At 32.4% G+C, this 22,414-nt stretch overlaps 2 protein-coding genes across 2 annotated transcripts; both read left to right on the plus strand.

The window, feature by feature from the left end:
* Positions 1-14,348: 14,348 nt before the first annotated feature.
* LOC145616691 (uncharacterized) lies at positions 14,349-15,791 on the plus strand. Its single transcript, XM_081671445.1, has one exon. It carries the CDS (start codon positions 14,349-14,351, stop codon positions 15,789-15,791), a length of 1,443 nt encoding a protein of 480 aa, XP_081527571.1.
* A 90-nt stretch (positions 15,792-15,881) lies between these two features.
* On the plus strand, positions 15,882-20,891 carry LOC145616692 (uncharacterized). Its single transcript, XM_081671446.1, has 10 exons — positions 15,882-17,381; positions 17,435-17,886; positions 18,400-18,483; positions 19,220-19,344; positions 19,452-19,513; positions 19,967-20,112; positions 20,203-20,323; positions 20,400-20,573; positions 20,651-20,745; positions 20,831-20,891. Exons 1-10 carry the CDS (start codon positions 15,882-15,884, stop codon positions 20,889-20,891), a joined length of 2,820 nt encoding a protein of 939 aa, XP_081527572.1.
* The last annotated feature ends 1,523 nt before the right edge of the window (positions 20,892-22,414 follow it).

Consider the following 22,414-nt stretch of genomic DNA (forward strand, 5'->3'; position numbering starts at 1 on the left):
GAGTATATGTGGTTGGTTACACCGTGTGGCTAAGGTTACTCGATCAGTCAGATGCGATAGAGGTTACTCGATAAGTCATGGGTTACTATTAAAATGCATTGTTATAATAATCATAAGGTATATTAAAAAGCTGACCTTACATGATAACATGATACGATTCAGGTGTGAAAAAAACCATTAGTGTTTAGTATTTATGACCTGTATAATTGAATAGGTCAGCAAAAAGAAACATCTTTAATCAAACAAGTGAGGCAAGTATCGAGATTCCAAGCTTACATAAAATCGACATGATTCAGCCCGTTCATTTTTTACACAACATATTTAATTACACAATTGAATTAATGTTGTGGTTTCCCAAGCTGTTTATCTTTGCTAGCTATATTTAAAGTTAAATTTATCACAAATTTTTTTTTTTTTTTTTTAATAAAGTCTATCTAATAATAAATTCAGGCAAGTTTATATGAGTTTTGATACACAAAAATCAAACAGGTAGTACACCCAGCCAAACTCAAACGAGATTTAGGGCATGTTAACATTTACTGAACTGAGCTAAACTGAATTGAACTGAAGTGAAATGAATATTTTATAAAAAAAAGGAAATTAGGAGCTAAACTGAACTAAACTGATTGGAGCTGAACTGAACTGAAATGAATCGAAATTTAGTAATGTGAACAGACCCTTAATTTGTAAGATGTTTTATAACAATCTCGCTTAACTTGTTTAATATAATGACACGCTTAACAAATTGCCCTACCTCACACACATTAGATATCGTAATTGTTTGAAAAATCAAAGATAAACATGAAAGCTGGGACAAATTTGAGTTAATATGTACGAGTATGTACTTATTAAGAAGTTTACAAAGAAGGGGTCAAATTTGGTATTGTTGGTGACTTGGTGTCAAGTTTTTCTAAAGATTATACGAAGTATTTTATGTTGGTGTAAATAAGGTGACAAATATAAAAAGGGAAAAGGCGTTAATGATTGGGTTTACTTGGAATATTAGTAATTCATGCAAGTTGTTAATTATAATAGAGAAAGGGATTGGATGTGAACCCGTTGATTAAAAAATTGAAATGGTGTTTTGCTTAGCTCATTTTGCCGACGATTTCATAGTAAAAAAAAACATTTTAACACGTTTTGACTTCTTCTTACTAGTGTTTGATTGGAACTTTAGAAGGTTGTATGACATGGCCTGGCTATGCAACAATTCTTATTTATATTTGAAGTATTGTTCTTACCCATTAATCTATTAACTTTATTAAAACTGATTACTGTTACTTAATTATACATTGATTACAGTAAATTTATATGATTAACCTATATGACAGAGTGTCGAAGTATATAATAAACACAAATATTTAATTATTAAATTTTGTATATATAATAATAATAATGATACTAATAATATTTTTTTGACAAAGATGATGATGATGATAATAATAATAATAAATCAAAAAGGCCAACGACTAACAAGTCGTCTCCAGACTCCAGAGTAAAAAAATAATAATCTAATGTGCCTTTAAACACATATCCAGATTCCAGAGCTCTCCTTGCGAGAAGTTATGATATTTAGTTCACAGGCTTTCAAGTCCATCAACCTTAATGAACCCATCCCTGCCCGGTCAAACTTAATTAGGGCCTGTTCACATTTACTTATTTACAGTTCAGTTCAGTTCAGCTCTAATCAGTTCAGTTCAGTTCAGTTCAATTCAGCTCCAATCAGTTCAGTTCAGTTCAATTCAGCTCCAATCAGTTCAGTTCAATTCAGCTCCAATCAGTTCAGTTCAGTCAGCTCCTAATTTCCCTCTCTCATAAAATATTCATTTCAGCTCAATTCAGTTCAGTTTAGTTCAGCTCCAATCATTTTAGTTCAGTTCAGTTTAGTAAATGTGAACAAGCCCTTAATAGTAATAATAATAATAAATTATATCCCATTTATTTATTTGAAGAAATGTATAGGAGATGGCTTTCCAATCCAGAAGAAAAAGTATGTAAATCGTTAAATTCTCTTGACCCAAACAAGTATTTGGGCAATGGTTTGCAAAACTATTGTCTGAATTGCAAAAATTGAATTTTAAGCTGAGAAAAAATGATTATTCTTTGTTTATCAATGTAGAAATGAACTCGTGATTATAGCAATGGTGTATGTTGTTGATGATATTATATTGGCAAGTATTAAGATATATCGAGTTATATAATTCAATATAATTGAATTTTATATATGTTTGAACTGGTAAAAGTGAACTAGTGGTATTATTTTATAAAAATTGGAGTAAAAGTAAAATAAATGAAATAGGTTTGTTATATATATATATTTTATAATAGTTATTTCGTATATTATAAAAAATAATTATAAAAACTAATTTCAATTATAAAAACTAAAAAGATATGAGTTTTTATGTGATAGAAAATCAAAGTGTTATTTTTGTTATTTTTGATAGTGCATGATTCACGTGTGGATTAACTTTAGGTTTGACAAGTTGATAGGTTTATATTGATTGTGATATACCTTGTATTGATTGTGATACTCTTTGAATCATACATAAAAGTAATATTGTTTATTCAAATTGGAACAATCATATTTAGTTTTTTTCTTACGTTACAAACTAAATTATTGAAATGTTTATTACACATAAATTTATTGAGATAATTTTACTAAATATAATATCAAAAGAAATATTGGAATTTGATTATCTAGAATTTAAGAGAATGCATGGGAGTGTACTACACCCAATAACTTGTTTTTTTTTTTTTTTTTTTTAAGAGATAGCAGACTAGTAATAGCTAGTTGAATATATATAGTTTAAGATACTTTATTAATAGTCTAAATGGAAGAATCATTTTGAAAAAATCTTATAAGTACTTATTTTCCCCAAAACCAAAACTTGCATACATGATAATATGATATACTTCAATTTGATTTGTAATCTCCGGTGATGATAAACCGAAGGTCAAACTATCTAATTAAGTTTCCTGATAACAAATTTGTAAATCCCTGAGGTGCTTTTACTCTTATGGAAAAACATTATATTTAGATTTTATTTCGTTCGTAGATAAGTAATATGAGAGTAGATAACAGGATAAGTAGTATGAAAACAAACCAACACGATTAAAAATTATAAATTAATAATTGTATAACAAGATTGTGGTATCAGTGAAATTATACTCTTATATAATTATGTAATACAAAAGTCAATCAAGATGAATTTTCATTCTTGTTATTATATGAACAATAGAAACTCATTTATCATTATGATTATTTATTACTTCGTATAATCAATAATCTTAGCATATACAAGTAATTTGAAATGAGAGAACTGAAAATAAATAAATAAATAAATAAATTTAAAAGAAAAAGGTGGAATACGGCTACCTACCCAGTGAGACATTTATATTGTAGATACAGTAAAATGAGTGTTTGCATGCTATAGATCCAAGCAACTTGTTTGAAACAATAATATGAACTAAAAATAGAACATGATAAATACAATTATTAAAGTAAATTGGACATTTTGTTACAAATGAGATCTTAATTAATTCACACTAATACCATTTTTAGCATAAGCTAGAAGTGAAAGAGGTATGCTATAATACAAATAGGCAGGCAATAGATCCAAGCAACTTGTTTGGGAAAATACTTTACCTAAAAATAGAACATACTACAATCAAAATCAGCTAGCCTACAAATCTTACCAATAACAGAAATGAGGAATATTGAAAATGAGAAAGATGATATTCATGTTTCCATTACTATATCATTTAAAGCTTAATGTCAATTCAATACTAAAGCTGTGGGGTTACATTCTTTGGTTGAGCACTATTGAGTTTATCACAATGATACATGTACTCGTAATTGATCAAGATTAGAACGTACTCATACTAACACATGAGGATTTAAAATAAAATTAAGGATATATACAATTATATGATAGATATTATATGTAGGATAATATTTGTCGCAGATTAGGATATATTAAATGTATATTTTGTATGTTTATCGTATCTAGGATTCCTAATGTAATTAGGCCTAGCGTTGTAAACTCTATATATTTTGATCAATGGTACACACTCCAGATTGAGGAGTTTTCGCGAAATCTAACATGGTATCACAGCTTAGGTTTTAGATCTCAAATTTTTTATTTTTTTCCAATCTTTTTTGGTTTTTACTGTTTTATTGGGACCTTGCCTTCATCACTTTCCGCATTCTTTCCCCTGTTCGTACTCTGTTTTTCCAGATTTCGGCTTCGAAACTTTTACAATTTCTTGATTATTTAGAAACTCCGGATTGAGGAGTTTTCCCGAAATCTAACATTATATTTATATGTAAAGTTGTTATTTTTTGAAACTATCTTTGTGTTTTATTTTTTAACAAAAACAAGAAAAATTGTAAGGATAAGGTTTTGGAGGCTTGTGGTTTAAAACTGGGAATTTGATTCAACTATTATTAATAGATTTTACGATTCAATACCCATAGTTGCATACAAGTATATATTTACCCAGATTTTTTTTACAAAAAAAGTATATATTTATCCATAGTAATAAAGATGTACGAAGTAGTTATTAAAAATACGGAATAGTATTAAAGTCCTGTTCTTTTGAGCTTCTAGGCAGAGTAAGGGTCAGCTACAGATTTCAGCAGAACAAAGCTTCCAACACTACAGAGCATAGCAGAGTAAACTTCAACAGAACAGGGCTCTATAGAGCAGAGCTGAACAACTTAAAAGAACATGCCTAAGTTAATTTTTTTTACAGAATAATAAAACAGAAATATACGTAGTATTATATATGGAATTATATTTAATCATTTCATCTATGTATTTTTCCAAATTTAACACAAAATGGCCACGTAATATACATGTCAAGATGATTTAGTCAAGTTTTCTTTGTGTTTGAATGTAAATAATGACTATTAAGAATTTCATATTTTAATTAGGTGATGATCATACTTATTGAGCAATCATATTATAATGCATCACAATAAGTGCAAGAAGAAGATTTGCTTTAAAATAATACTAAATATATTAATATAGAAGTCAATAATATAAATTTATGATCAGAAGATCTCAACTTGGCTACGAATATGCTAATATTCTTTGCATTTATATATTCTTGTTGGCTTTTACTCAGAGGAGACAGTTGCCACAAAGAACAATCAAAACAAAAGTTCATTTGGTTGATTCTCTGAAGCCAAAATTGTCCCATGATTTTATAATTTGGAGTACAACTTAGGTCCCGTTCTCTTCACCTTAATTTTGCTGAACTGAAATTATTTTTACTGAACTGAAATTATTTTTTCTGAACTTAAATTATTTTTGCTGAACTGAAATTAATTTTACTGAACTAAAATTATTTTTACTGATTTTCTATTATAATTCTTCTTTAAGAAAACTGAATTTTACTGAACTGAAATTAATTTTACTGAACTGAACTTATTTTTACTGAATTGAAATTATTTTTACTTAATATTATTTTTTTAAGGTGAAGAGAACAGGGCCTTAGTCTTAACTGAATATAATACCTATTCTTTTTTTTTTTCTTTGTTGGAATTTTTTGATTCCTTGTTTGTATGATTGTATTTTTCTACTATGTATATATAAAATTTATACTTTCTTGAATCTTGACCATATTTTTAAGTTGGGCTCTATAAGTATACAAGCTTTAACTACTAGTCTACTACCAATTGTGTTGACAAGTACTCTTGTGCTGACCAATCCTATGTTGTTATGAATAATTCCGGTAAATTTGTCATTTGTTTTATGACTAAATAAAATTTGTTTGTCTTTTAAGTACAATGATATATAACTTGTAATTTGATGTGACGAGTAATCCCGAATAAGAAAGAATTAAGAGGTGATTATTAAAAGAAAAAAAAAAAAAGAAGACTTTAGAATCTTTTATCACAAGGGAAATTTTTAATGTATTGGAAGAGAGAATGAGAAATTAAAAAAAATTACAAAATACAAGGTAGTCGTATAATTTGAATGGAATAGACAAAAGAGGTGAAAGAGAGATGGTAAATGGAATGCTCCGTATTAGGCACGCATGTAGATGGCTTATAGCAGAAGCTGTCTGTTAATGTGGGCTGTGGACGTCAATGATACATGTGGATTGGGCTCAATCATTGACGCCCATATCATCATATACTCATATCAGTCATATGCACTTGCCATATCTCTGAGTTCGACTATTAGTACTAGCTCCGTATTATTTTCTCCATAGATATTACTCCCTATTAAATTTTGGTTGGAAAAAAAATAATAAGAAATAAAAAGAATTGGACAAAATTAAATGAATAGACTAAAAAGAAAATTGGGACAACTTATGAGATAGAGAAAATAATACTTCGTATTAGGTTAAAAATCAATCAATGTGATCACGAATATCAATTATAAATTATAAATTATCAAAATGTTGTAATAATGAAGGATCCATAATGATCAGGAAATACCCCTCGTGAGAAGGGCTTTCTTTATCTTATCTTTAAACAAAAATAATGACCAGAAAGTTGAAGGGGAATTAAGCTTACATAAACAACCAAAGTAATGGAGCCAGCCTACATATGACTAGTATAGTCTATAGTAGTATCAAAAGTTGATGAAGAAGGCAACTTAAAGACTTGATGAAGTCAATTAGTTAAAGAAAGAAAGAAGAATGTGTCACATTCTCACAACTCACAAACTACAAAAGTCAACAATTTTTATTTGAGCATTATAGTCAACAATTTATTTGGTCTTCCAATTGCGCTGCCAGCTTAATTATGAGCATGAAATGATGGAATTTATATTTGCTTGGGAGAAAAGGTTACAATTGCGTTACTGCTGCGGCGCCGGCATTTTATATAATTATTTGGGTAATATCATATCTTGCTGGTTAAATATTATTCCCTATGAACTCTACCTATTAATTGCAAAATGCAAATCATTCAACAAAATTAGTTATTCAATTGGAAAGCTACACCACACAATATTCCCCTTATCTCAGGGAATTTCAGTCAACAAATAATACTCCAGTATGTTCTACTATAGAGATATCATAATAGGAGTTGTACTAGTAATAAGAAGTTGATAACAATAACCAATAGACATGACTCTTAGGGCCTGTTCTCTTACGTTAAAATTCAGTTCAGTTCAATTCAGTTCAATTCAGTTCAGTTGAGTTCAGTTCAGTTCAGCTCAGTTCAGCTCAATTCAGTTCAGCTCAATTCAGTTCAGTTCAGTTTAGCTCAATTCAGTTCAGTTCAGTTCAGCTCAGCTCCTAATTTCCTTCTCTTATAAAATATTCATTTCAGTTCAGTTCAGTTCAACTCAGCTGAGTTCGATTCAGTTCAGTTCAGCTCAATTCAGTCAATGAGAATAGACCCTTACTAGACCTGGTAAATGACTCAAAATAATATCCCAATAGTTTGGTATGAGTGGATGAAAATTATTAAGGCTAAAATAACAAGTATTATATATAGTTTAATTTACACATTTAGGGCCTGTTCCTTCAGCTTAGTTTCAGTTCAGTTCAATTCAACTCCAATCAGTTCAGTTCAATTCAGCTCCAATCAGTTCAGTTCAGTTCAGCTCCTAATTTCTTTCTCTCATAAAATATTCATTTCAGCTCTATTCAGTCCAGTTTCAATAAGTTCACTTCAGTTTAGTTCAACAAATGTGAACAGACCCTAACTTACTTTTGCCTTTATTTTCATTTTCTATGTGTTTGTAGTTTAGTATTGTTGAAACCCATTATATCCCACTTGTGAGTATCCCACATTATACTCCAATCTACTATCGCCAATTGGTTTTAGTGTTGTACCATCTTTGGCCTTGTTTATAGACCAAACTCTCATCCTTTTTGTTTGCGTTGTCCAGACCAATTTCATATCATCTCAAAATTTAACAAGACTTACATATAATTTTTTTGGCCCACGACTTGCATCGACTTGACCTATTTTATACCCTTTACAAGAGGAGCCACCATTAACTCATCCAACAACCAAATTTACTCATTGATATAAACTTTATTTCTTAAGTTCTTATATACATATTCCTTCGTCCCCTAATAATTGCTTCACTTTCCTTTTTAGGTTGTTCCTTTGAATGCTTTATAATAAAGACCTCTACTTTTACCCTCACAAATGATATATTTACCGTACCACTATTCTCGCAAATCTCGCTCATTTATTAAGAAACTGATAGCAATTTTAGTGTTTTTTTTTTGACAAAAGTAATTATAATGTTCATGTGTCTTGATAACGAACAAGCATGGGTTTATCCTTCCTCTACTTTGTGTCAAAATCATACAGTTTTGTGTGCCAGTAAGCAAGTCCAATTTGCAACATTATGTCCAGCATGCTATGTACGGCCCAGCTACTCCAACGCAGCCCATAATATTTAGCACAGCCCATAATGACCAAACTAGCCCAAAAATTAACCACAAAACTATAACTACTTCTAGTTGCACCATAATACCATATTGATCTTGGGCTCTTGGCTACTGTTCACAATATTCACTTTGATTTATTTATTTATTTATTTTTTTTTTTTTAAAACCTTATTCTAGATAAGTTATTACATACTAAAATAAATATATCGATTGCTTCAAAAAAAAAAAAAAAAAAAAAAATAAATATATCGATAAGAATAAGCAAAATTAAATTTGAACAATTTCACCAAAAAGAAAAAAATTGAACAATCTAAAATGATTTCACAAATTTTTATATGTGGCTTGAAATACTGTGTGGTCAACCATCTTAAGGGTCACCTTATTAGGGGTTCAGGTAAGTTCAGATAAGTTAAGATAAGTTCATATCACTGAAAATTTGGTGAATAGAACACACCCTTAATGTTATAGGGCCATGTTACTCGGTCAGTTTTACATATGTTTCAAACAGTGTTACAGGGATTACCCGTTCAATGTTATAGGAGTTACTTTTTTTTTTTTTAAATAGTGTTATAGCTTATAGGGGCTACTTTGTTATTTTACAAGTGGACACATGGTGTGGCCAATTGCACATAGAACAAACTAAAATGATTTTAGCATTTTTTTTTTTGGAGAAAGTTACAAGGGCAAATGATGTAGACGAAATTTAATCTATACTTATATATCTATATCTATACCTATTATTATCTATACTAATATATTAAAAGGCGTTTCAAAAAATGTCTCTATGCCACGTAGAACCCCTCACTATGCCACGTCACCAACTCAACTCCTTATTATGCCACGTCAACTACTCCATTCCTCAATATGCCACATCATTGCACTACCAAAAATACTCCATGTTCTCAACTATGTTGAAAAAAAAATATGGATGATAAGGTTCGAACACTAGACCTCTTGGAAGAGAGATTATTGTCTCACCATCTAGACTAATAGCTAATTATGTTTTAATATTGCACACTAAATAATATAATACTATAAAAGTATTGAAACTGCACAACTATAAAAGTAGTATCCCGGAGCAATGCCTAGGCTACTCACTAGTTATTATCTATACTTATATATTAAAAAGCGTTCCTACAAATGTCTATGTGCCACGTCATCTCCCCTATCTTTACGCCACGTCATCTATACTCACTTTAGCATAGGGCCACATCATCACATAACAATGTGTCATCACCACTTCACGAATTATTATTCCACTTTAATTAAAAAGAAAGAAGAGGTTGGGTTTCGAACAGTGTATCTCTAGGACAAAAGCCAAGACTACTAACCACCTTAGCTAATACTCATTTCATGACATTTATCTAGATGAATACACTTATATCTCTAAATAAAAGGACAAGAAAATCAACAAATTAAAGCAATGTGGGCCATGTGATCCACCGCCACCGACTTGCCAGCCCATCTCTCCGTGACACACTCTATTACACATTCTCTCATCTCCACCGTCCATCATCCAATCCCATAAATCAACGGCTCAAACTCAACTCCACACTAACTCCTTACATACACCCTACCGCACCATATCCCTACACTTTAGATTTTATTACACCTGTCAAATTATATATTCATTTTATTATTACCAAAAAAATAAAAGAAAACAAATTGTGGATCATAACAATGCTAAGAATGCATGTTCTCAGCTTCGTCAAAGTGATGATGAAACGCTCATGGTGGCGGGCGAACCAACTAGCAATCAATATCATACATTCATACAATATTTGATGATGGAAAATGAAATTACACTAAGATTCGGAAGAGGGCTTGATTTATGATTGGTGGTTACAAATCACCAATTAAATTACCGCCACGACGCAACCATGACGGCACACCGCCATAAATTTACCGTTGAGGTATGCAATTATAAAGACCCCTTAATTCTCTCTGAATAATATTGTAATTGAGTATGCAATTATTTCCAACAAATTAAGTATAGATTCATTCTTTCATATTCCTTTTTCATTTGGTGCAATTAATTCATAAATTAATTAATATCCAAGTAAATAAGATGTAAAGTTTGTAACTGAAATGTAAATTATACAATGATTTTTGAATTGAAGTTTCGAATATATATATATATATATATATATATATATATATATATATATATATATATATATATATATATATATATATATATATATATATATATATATATATATATATATATATATGTTCCGTTTTCTTGCAATTTCCACAAAGCTTGCTTATTTCCCTCAAAAGAAAGGTTATTAGCTTATTAGTGTGCTTTTATGTTTTCCCGAATAAATTTTGATTCCTCAATTTAATCAGTTTTTTTTTTTATCTTCAATATCTAATTGGTTTATCTATAGATTCTGAATTTTTTTTTTTGTTTTGTTATGTTTTTTTTTTTTTTTTTTTTTTTTTTTTTTTTTTTTTTGGGTATTGTTGCAGAATTGAGCCTCAGGGTTCTTATAGTCATTGTGGAAGCCAGGAAAGCTTATTGGTAAGTCAATTTATTTGTGAATAGCAGTTTTGGTTTTTTTTAGCAATGTATTTGTTAAGTAGTTAAGTAATGGAGTACTAAGATACAAGAATAGATTATTTCATATATGAATCAAATTTTTGTTTTTATTCTATTCCAAAGCTGAACTTCTTCCTGTGATGTGAATAGGCCTCCTATATTTAATCTTTGATGTAGTTGTCCTTGAGGATTGGGGTTGTATGTTAGTAGGGAGGTTAAGAAATTACAATGTTGAGTATTGATCTATGTGTCTTGAGGTTTTTATTCTTTCTGAAAATTCTTATTTTGATGTATAGTTAATTAAAATTAGCTTAATGTAGTCATACTGACTTTTCTGAATTAATGTATAATATGGCAATTGTTCCATGAATGTCTTGGTCAATTGCAACTTCTACTTTGATTTACTTCTGAATATTTATCGTGAAAGTTCGACAGTAGTTTAGTCAGTAAGGTTTAAGTTCTTTAATTACATGGTCAGAAAGAATAGAATGTGTATCCTTTGACCCATTGTAATTTGGTTCAACATCATATGTTTATGTGAAATTTCCTTAAACTCCAAAACAAATGAATCTGTGTAGGGATTGTTGTCTCCCTAAAATAATGAATCTGTGTAGGTACTCTGTGATCTCCCAAAAATAATGAATTTGTTTCCCTTTCTGCATTGTAGGGACTCTGGTCAAATATTGAGCAAAAGAGGAACTTGGACTTGGTATCGCTCATCTTAAAGGTATGTAGTTGCTTATACACCCAATTCTTCTCATGTATCTTATCTATATAAATCATTATTAGAAGTATGTGTTTTCTCTGTTATCCTATTTGTGGCTACATCTATCAGTCAATACATATGTGCAGTTTTTTTTAAAAAAGGACAATAGTTACCGCCGGACAATAATGATTATTCATATAAAACACATACTACATTTTTTTTAATAGAAATCTAAATTATTCATAGAAAATTACATATATCAGTTCTGTGGTTTATGATGTATGTTTTTTTTTAATGGTGTTTCACCCGGAACACCCTTTGTGTTTTATGATGTATTTTTTGAAATTTAAGTATGACATGATTGACATCAATATATGAAATTTTATCTTGAGAGTACATGAATACCTTATTTTGAAAAAATGTGTTTTATGCTTAATATAGGAACCATTATAATACATGAAAGCATTATTTTTAAATATTCCAATAAAATCTAACTACTATGCAATCTGACAGTACATGCTAAATGAATAATTCTACTACATTATTCAGTATAAGCTTTAGTTCTCTGCTATCAAATATCATAAGTTGGTATGGTTTGCCACCGCCGCTATATAAACAACACTATAAGAAACGAAGACAACAATATGTTGTGATTTTAAAGCTAACAACAACAACTGGTGGCACAACAACAAGAATCCGAAGCAATAGTTCAAAAGATCTGCAAACTGCAACAGAGCACGCAGCACAATCAGCCATATACAAATGAAAGGAATGTTATAACTTTGATATAGCTGATTTCAACTTAGAAGGCATTCGGAGAGAAAGGAAAAAACGACGCATAGCAGACATCAACCGAGTTAAATAGGAAATGAATTTCGAGACTTTGAAGCACAATTATATGGATGTGTGTTGGGAGAATAAAGCCCTAAAAGAAGAGCTACATAAAGCCAAAAATTTAGGCGATGTTTTAAAGTAGGGAGTTATATAAACATATTTTGAATTACTTCTATCAATATTTTAATAATTATTGTATAATAAAATTCAAAAATATATCTTGCAATAAAAAATTTATTGAGTAAAATGAACCTGTTTTGAATTACTTCTTTGAATACATTCTAATAATTATTATATCATAACAATTTAAAATATACCTTTCAAAGTAATTTTTCACAGACAAATTTAACGTTTCAACAAAGTCTTTTTGCTATAAGGAAAAACAAATGGAAAAACAAGATCAAGCAAGGTATAGAAGGCTAATGCGAAGATTCATTCTTATACAAAGGAGAAACAAGGCTGGAAACAACAACCCATCCAGTAGAAATGCTAGATTTGCCCAACCACAATGTATGCCAGTTCTTGGGCCACAATATACATTTACCTCATTGATGAATGCAGTGCAACGAGCACACCAACCGCAAACAACCAGAGGTTGGTAACACCAATTTATTTAAAAAGATAAATGGATTTTTAAGGACTTATGCCTGTTTCTTACCTGATAAAAAAACAATTAAAGGAGAAACAAGTGCACCAACCAATACACAATTATCTGGTAGTGCTACAAGACAGCGTACAAGAATTGAAGACATACAACCCACACCCACATCTAGGCGCAGAATGAATTCAGTATCGCCAATGAGGCCTACCATTGAAAATGGAGAATCTAACTCCATACCTCCCCAACCCAACTTAACAAGAGGTAATATGATTTTATATCCTCTAATTTTACCAAATTAAAAACCAATAATTGTTACATATGTATATTCAACACTGTTTTCTATGACAGTGGTCAGCAATAACTTAACAACCGACCAAAGGGCACCTTCAACACCACTTACACTTCATCAAAGTAAGTTTATATATAGCTCATTTATATAAAAACCTACAATAAAACACTATCAACCTAACTAATTCACTTCTATATGACTTCTTAAAAGGAAAATTCACAAAACCCTGGAACTTTGGTGGGCCAAAAAACATGTGTCGAGATTGCGGTGCGAAGGTTTGGATAGAGGAAAGAGTTAAAAGACAAAAAAAAGTTGACTATCCAAAATACAGCATATGCTGTCAAAAAGGAAAGGTCATACTCCCACTGCTGACAGAACCACCAGACTACTTAAAGTCGCTCCTCGATCCAAATACTGGGTCACGCTCAACAAAGTTCAAGGAATGCATTAGAACTTACAATTCTATATTTGCATTCACGTCAATAGGAGGCAAAGTGGACAACACTATTAATAGAGGAAGAGGTCCTTATGTATTAAGAATCCATGGTCAAAATTACCACAAGATTGGATCTTTGTTACCACCTGATGGGAAGCAACCTAGATTCACCCAACTCTATGTGCACGACACTGGTAATGAAGTTCATAATAGAATTAACTCATTAGCAGCAACCGACCTTGACCCGGAAATAGTTGATGGAATTTCCAAAATGTTATACGAGAACAATCAACTAGCAAAAGTGTTCAAAATGGCCAGGGAACGATTATCAAATGTTGAAATGCACCCTGTTTCAGTTTCTGATTGGAACACGTTCAAAGGATGGTAGACAATACAATCTACCGTCCAGTAATGAACTTGCAGCTTTGATTGTGGGAAATGGAGAAAGTGAAGGAGGACAACGGGATGTCATAGTTGAAGAAAAGCATCGAGGACTTCGAAGGATATCCGAAAACCACCCCAGCTTCATGGCTTTACAATATCCACTTTTATTTCCATATGGAGAAGATGGCTTTAGAATTGACATCCCACACCGAGATGCAGAGTCAACAACGTGTAAGAAAAAAAACAGTCACAATGCGCGAATATTATGCTTTCCGCTTGATGGAAAGATTAAATGAGGCTCGCACACTCATTCTTTGTGGGCGTTTGCGCCAACAATTCATTGTGGATGCATTCACATGCATGCAAAAAGTGAGGTTAGATTATGTTCGTCATAACCAGCAAACAATAAGAAAAGAAGTGTTGTGCGGATTGACCGATGCTGTTTCGCGAGGGGACACATCTCCCGCTTCAATAGGAAAACGAGTTTTCCTACCGTCCTCCTTCACTGCTGGACCTAGATACATGGTGGACAACTACCATGATGCAATGGCTATTTGCCGATGGGCTGGGCCACCGGATCTATTCATAACGTTTACTTGCAATCCAAAGTGGCCAGAAATTACCGAATTCTTAGCAGACTTACCAGGTCAAGGTTCAGAAGACCGACCAGATGTTGTGGTTCGCGTATTTAAACTCAAGCTAGATGAATTAATACGTGATCTGACTACAAGAGAACATTTTGGACGGACAATAGAAGGTAGTACCTTAAGCTTAATTATGAATACAAAGATAGTAAATAGAAAAATAAGAAAGCTAACATTTTGTTTTACCAATGCAGTGGTATATACCATTGAATTTCAGAAAAGGGGACTACCACATGCGCACATCCTATTATTCTTGCATTCGGATGATAAGCCACAAAGTCCAGAAGAAATAGATAGGATTATTTCAGCAGAACTACCGGACAAAGATCATGACTTGATTGGATACGAAATTGTCGTCCAATCGATGATGCATGGACCCTGTGGGACAATGAATCAAAATTCTCCATGCATGCAAGATGGAAAGTGCTCAAAACACTATCCAAAGGATTTTGAAGGAGCAACAATGCTAAATGATGAGGGCTACCCTATTTATAGAAGACGAGATAATGGCAGAACAGCAACGAAAAATGGACAGATATTGGATAACAGATTTGTCATACCTTACAACATCGACCTGGTGGTCAAATATCAAGCCCACATAAATGTTGAATACTGCAATAAAGATAGGTCACTGAAATACCTATTCAAGTACATGAACAAAGGACCAGACATGGCTATTGCAAGAATTGAGGAGACTAGAGGGGAAAATGAAGGGTCTCATACTCAAACACCAGGGGATAAAGTAGTAGATGAGATAGAGAATTATCTAAAATGTAGATACGTGTCTGCCTTTGAAGCTTGCTGGCGAATATTTGCATTCATCATCCAATACAAGGATCCCCCAGTACAAAGACTTACGTTCCACCTAGAAAATCAACAACAGGTGCTTTTTCAAGACCATGAGAACCTAGATGATGTCCTGGAAAGAGTGGGGGAAAAGAAAACAACATTGACAGAGTGGATGACTGCTAATAAGTTGTAAGAAGAAGCACATGACCTGACATATGTAGACTTCCCTACAGAGTGGAGGTGGTTGAGTGATGAGAAAAAATGGCAAAAAAGGAAGATAGGGATGAGCATTGGAAGGATTTACTTTGCCCACCCAGCGTTCGGTGAGAAGTATTATTTAAGGTTGTTGCTTAATATTGTCAAAGATGCGACATGCTTCGAAGACATCAGGACAGTTGGTGGAATTATACATCCAACATACAAGGCAGCATGCCATGCACTTGGACTTCTAACTGGAGATAATGAATGGCATGAGTGTTTACATGAAGCAGTTTTATGGGCTACTGGCACACAATTACGGAACCTCTTTGTTACAATACTACTGTTTTGTGAGGTGTCAGACCCAAAAGACTTGTGGGAAAAGCATTGGGAGGCCTTATCGGATGATATAACTCACAGACAACGACAAAGACTTGGTATTGCAAACCTGAGTCTTACTGAAGAGCAACTTCAAAACTACGCTCTATATGATATTGAACAACTCTTAAATAGAGAGAATAAAAGCCTTATTGATTACCACGGAATACCGCTACCAGATGCAACTTTACTACAAGACTCTGGAAACCGGATGTTATTAGAAGAGCAAAACTACGACACCCAATTGTTGGCTCGCAATGCATGTGACTTAGAGAATGGATTGAATGCTGAACAGAGAAATGTTTATGATAACATCCTTGAAGCGGTTAACCATAACACAGGGAAACTCTTCTTTGTTTATGGTAGTGGAGGAACTGGAAAGACTTATTTATGGAAAGCTTTAATATCGAAGCTTCGGTCAGAAGAACACATAGTCCTCGCAGTGGCATCGTCAGGAATAGCAGCACTACTTCTACCTTCAGGGAGAACCGCACATTCTAGATTCAAGATCCCTATGAATTTAAATGAGAATACTTGCTGTGGCATTGAACAAGGGTCTGACCTTGCTGAATTAATCCACAAAACTAAGCTCATAATATGGGATGAGGCACCAATGGTCCATAGATATGCATTTGAAGCAGTAGATCACACCTTGAGAGATATAATGCAACTCTCTGACCAGATAGCAAAGGATAAAGTTTTTGGTGGAAAAACTGTTGTATTAGGAGGCGATTTCCGACAGATACTACCTGTTGTTCCAAAAGGGGGACGAGTAGACATTGTAGATGCATCTGTCAGCAAATCAAACACCATTTGGCCACAATGTATTATACACACACTGAAGACAAATATGCGGCTACGTCAGTCAGACAACATACATGACCTGGCAGCTCTCAGCAAATGGGTATTAGACATTGGAAATGGCCAAATAACAGCAACAGCAAAAGAAGGTGAGGACGAACCAATGTGGATAGATATTCCAAGAGACTTATTAATAAATGGAGGAGCGGATCCAATAGTAACATTGGTGGAGGAAGTTTACCCTGAAATCCTTGATAAGCACATGAACCCGAGATATCTCCAACAACGGGCCATACTAGTTACAAAAAATGAAACAGTCGACAAGATAATGGACATATTTTACAAATTATTCAAGGAGAAGAGAGGATCTACAAGAGTGCAGACAGAATATGCCCAGCTACTAGAGGTGGGAGAAATGTGGAGTCATTGTACCCTACATAATTCCTAAACACCTTGCAGTTCTCGGGCGTACCAAACCATGAAATACATCTTAAGGTAGGGTGCCCAATACTATTATTGAGGAACATCAGCCAAAGAGATGGCTTATGTAATGGTACACGGCTTATTGTAACCAGATTACAAAATCGAGTGATTGAAGCACGGATTGTAACTAGAACAAATGCAGGAGATCTGGTATGCATACCACGTGTGGAAATGTCTCAATCAGATACAAAATGGCCATTCATCCTAAAGCGTCGGCAGTTCCCAGTCAAGGTTTGCTTTGCAATGACAATCAACAAACGCCAATGGCAAACTTTCGATCACGTTGGAATATACTTACCAGAACCAGTCTTCAGCCATGGGCAACTTTACGTGGCTGTCTCAAGAGTCACCGCAAGAAAGGGACTCAAAATCTGCATCCCTAACACACAATGTGATGAGAGCAACATTGGAAAAACAAAAAATGTCGTGTACAAAGAAATTTTTAATGATCTTTAGCTTCAGAAAAAATGTATCTGTTAGACATAGGTTTAACAGTAAGCCTTGACTTATCAACCGTTAATAAAATCCTATACATTCCATAAAGTTTATTTCCTGTTTATTATTATTCAAAATTCAATAATATAGTACATGTTTCTTAACATGCTAAAAGCAAGACAACTTTGATAATATTGGTAAGTCAATTGATTTTGATTGAGCAAAAATAATGATGGTTCCGCATGATTGGTGTTGGGCGCATATTATTGGTACTACTCTTAAGTTGTTTAAATAAATGTTCATGATTAGTTAATTGAGTGAGGTGTTTAAACTGTACCTTGCGTAATTTTATTAAAATTTAGTTTAATCTATTATTGATAAAGTTGGGGTAATTTCTAAGTTGGAGTAATTTAATTTAATTTAGTTTATTTCCTGTTTATTATTATTCAAAATTTTATAATACACTACATGTTTCTTACCATTGATTCTAAAAAACTTATGTTCAGGTACTCTGCGAAAGCGCAAAACATTGCTGAACTGAAGAACACATTAAAGGCTGGCCCTTTGATAGCTCGAGTGATAAGGACATGGTATGTAGTATACAAATTCAATGACCAGCCCACTTCTTTTGATATGCTTCTCTTGGAAAAAAAGAGGTAAAAAAATATTTAGTTAAAAATGTCAGCTACATTACCTATACAAAAAAAAAAACCACCCTAATATCTACAAAACTGCAAGGAGGACTTATATAGGCCACTATAAGGAAGGACTTGCTGAAATCTTACAAGGAGGAAATTATAGAAGGAAAAATACACACCTTCAATAATTTTGAAGTAGCTAAGAACAACAAGCTTCACTGCCCAATTAAAAAGGACCAGTTCATAAAATTTACACCTTTCACTGTTGTGGTACAAGAAGAAGAAAGTGCAGCTGAAATTCAGATGCACAGCTTTCAAATACACCCTCTTGATCGTTTGCAAGAACGAAATAAAAAGACGGACTACGCCATAGGTAGGCAACCTTAAATTCAGTGGATTAAACATATATTCAAAGAAATGCCGTACAACATCTACAATATATAATTTCCTACTATTAATCCTTGCATCTAATAATTTTAATATGTGTTTTTAAAATCAAAAACAAAGTTACAGATGTTGTTGGTCTGCTAACTGGAGTTGAAGAGAAGACATGGGTCAATGTTGGCCAACACAAAACTCCATTAAGAAGGATACACATTGAAGACCAATGGTAAGAAAAAACAATACTTACAAAGAAAAAATGCCAAATATATGTCAGTCTAATAAACTACACGCATAAACCATGCAGCAATGTCAAGGTTGTGGTAACTTTATGGGGAGCCAAAGCTGACTTAATAACCACTGAGATAACAGAAGATCAAGATTCCTGCAAAGTACTCCTCATCACCTCTACAGAAGTCACCATGTACCAAGGTAAGAACACAACAAAAAACAAAAACACAAGTCTAAGATCTACACTTCAAATAAAACATTCATACCACTCTACCATAATAACATCATTCTTAACATGCACCATGCAGGAAACTACCAGTTGAGCTCAACCCATGCTACAAAGATACACATTAACTTGCCAATTCCTGAAGTGGAAAGTTTCACGCAAGGGTAAGCAACTTTTACAGTGATATAAATATAGCAATTCAAAAAACCAGAATCTAAACACAGAATATCAAACTACAGGCCTAACATGGTAGAGCCAAAAACACCCATAAAACAATTAGAGGCGAAACCACATGAACCAGTTGAGGATGCCATGTTTAAAAACTGAAAAAAGACTGAAGAGATTCTACAGATGGATCCATAAGCCAAGGTAAGCACCAATTACTGATTTTCCCATACATCTATTCTTCACCATCAAACATTTCCAAAAAACCACTAATTTTCTTATGGCTATGTTATGAAGCATAACATAATCCAACTTAATTTCTTGCATTCATGTTAAAAAAAAAGTCACACATCACAACTCAAGGCATGATAGTTTTGTAGCATAAATTCAATGTTGACTTCGCATGTATGTTTATCATTAATATCATTGCAGGAGATGTTTACTTGCAATGCAACAGTAACAAGCATTCACGCTGACAAGAAATGGCATTACAACTCCTGTGTTGCATGTAAGAAAAAGATAGATGACACTTTTTACTGCTCAAACTGCGATGATATAGTCAAATACCCAAAAACAAGGTACAACAAAACACCAACTACACACTAATTAATAAGGACAAAAAAAAAAGAAAAAATATACTTGCATTTTAACAACCAACAAACTCGCAGGTACCTATTAACTATTGACATAGACGACGGAAGTGCATGTATTCCAATGGCTTTGTTCGACAAGGAGGCTGAAAAAATTGTAGGAAGTCCAGTCCACAAATTAATGGAACTCGAGAAAAAGGTACAACTCTTACAGATTACTAACGAAAACTACTATATTATGCCTTTTAACTAAAATGACCATATACAAAATGTAGGAAAACGGCAAAGAAAAGGTGCTGCAGCGATTGGAGCATTGCGTTGGCAAACAATTCGTTTTCAAGGTCAAGCTAAGCACAACAAGTAACAAAACTGAACTCATTTGCCAAAAGACATACGACATCAACTACAAATTAGAAAAGGCTTATCAAGAGCAACAACAACAAAACCAGGTCTGTTGAAACATATTTGCAAATGACACTGCCTAAATCTAATACCTACACACTAATAAAATAACTGCAATTTGCAGGAAGCCAATACACACCAACCAGAACAACTTGAGGATGACAACACGGGAATTACTGAAACCCAAACAACTCCAAAAAAGAGGAATCGAGATGAGATGTAAGTCACACATCTCAACACAATGAATCACAATTACTAAAAAATGACCCACAATAACAAGGAAAACATAATCTTTGAAATACAGGGAGAACGAGAAAGAAGATGGAGCATCAACAACCCAAACAGTTGTAGCAGCTGAACAGTGAATGGAACAAAAAAAAGACCAGAAAAAAACAGAGAAACAACAAGCGCATAATGGAAGAAAATTAGAGGAGCATAATCAACAACTTGCAAAGAATGGAGTGTTACATATTGTTTTCCAATACTCTGTGTCCAAAAGATAATCTTTAGCAAATTTAAAGACCAAAAATAATAATGCTATTCCTATTTGGTAGAAAGAACTTTTTTAAAAAAATCAAACAATTGCTATATCAAAAAAAGTAATGTTCACCAATACTTTGTGTTCGAAAGAAAATCTTTAGCAACTTTGAAAAACAAATAAAATGACGACCAAGCCATTTGCACGAACAAAAAAAAAGGAAAAAAAAAAACAAAGTAATTGCTATTGTCTTCCAACACTATCTGGCCGAACAATAGCTGTAACTAATTTGGAATACACAACACCATAATGGACAAACCAATTGCTCACTAAAAAAACAAAAGAAACACAGTAACCCGGGGCATTGCCCGGGTGACACACTAGTTTATATATTAAAAAGCGTTCCTAAAAACGTTTATGTGCCACGTGGCATCCTCGCCATATCATCTTTCAACTATGAGCATATTCTAATAAAAATGTCCACTATGAGATTCGAACTCATAACCACAAAAATATGCATTAGTTGTCTTACCATCTCATCCATATAGTAATCATGTTTTTATACTCGAATATAAGTATATGGATTGGATTGGGATTTGCGCATTCAATAACTGCAATCTTACAAAAGAAATAATTTAATTGATCTTATTATTTGCTAATTATGATCATCGAGATAATCCATACAAGCAAGAAAAATTAACTATTGTTATAAATTTTAGTTATTTAATTATTTTAATAATCATTATGTCTTTATTTTCATTATATTATAAATTATATACAAAGGATATGTCTATATAATTTTTTTATAAGAACATGTTTATATAATTAGTCAATAGTTGTATCATAAATAATTTATTCAAAGGTTTAATGAGAAACTATTATAAATTATAAACAAATAATGAATAAATAAATAATAAAGAATGAACCTATCTATTCAATTACAAGTGTTAAAAAAAATAACCCGGAGCATCGCTCGGGTCACACACTAGTTTCAAATATTAAATATCGCTCCTAAATAATTTAGCCAACTAAGCTAAATCATCATCCACTTAAAATAATATGGAGTATTTCGTATGAAGTACGGAGTAGTTAATAATTTGTATTGATTACTAAAAACGAAAAAAAAAAAGTAAAAAAAATTCAATAGAATCCAATCTTGAAATAGAAGTACCTACTAGGCAGAGTGTCAGGTTGTTTTTAAGGAACCTACCTTGGTAGATACTCTATATAGCTTTTTTAAATAAAAACATAAATATTAGGATATTCTAAAACTGAACTTGTCCCCATCTCATGAATAAAATTAATGAAGTCAATGTTGTGTTAAAAAACTAAAATTGTAGTATTCCTTCTAAAAATATTCTCCTTTCCTTCCTAAGGTTCCTTATTTAAGCAATCGAGCATACACTCATC

Source organism: Chenopodium album, chromosome 26 (assembly GCF_948465745.1).
Source record: "Chenopodium album chromosome 26, dcCheAlbu1.1, whole genome shotgun sequence".
Lineage (NCBI taxonomy): Eukaryota > Viridiplantae > Streptophyta > Magnoliopsida > Caryophyllales > Amaranthaceae > Chenopodium > Chenopodium album.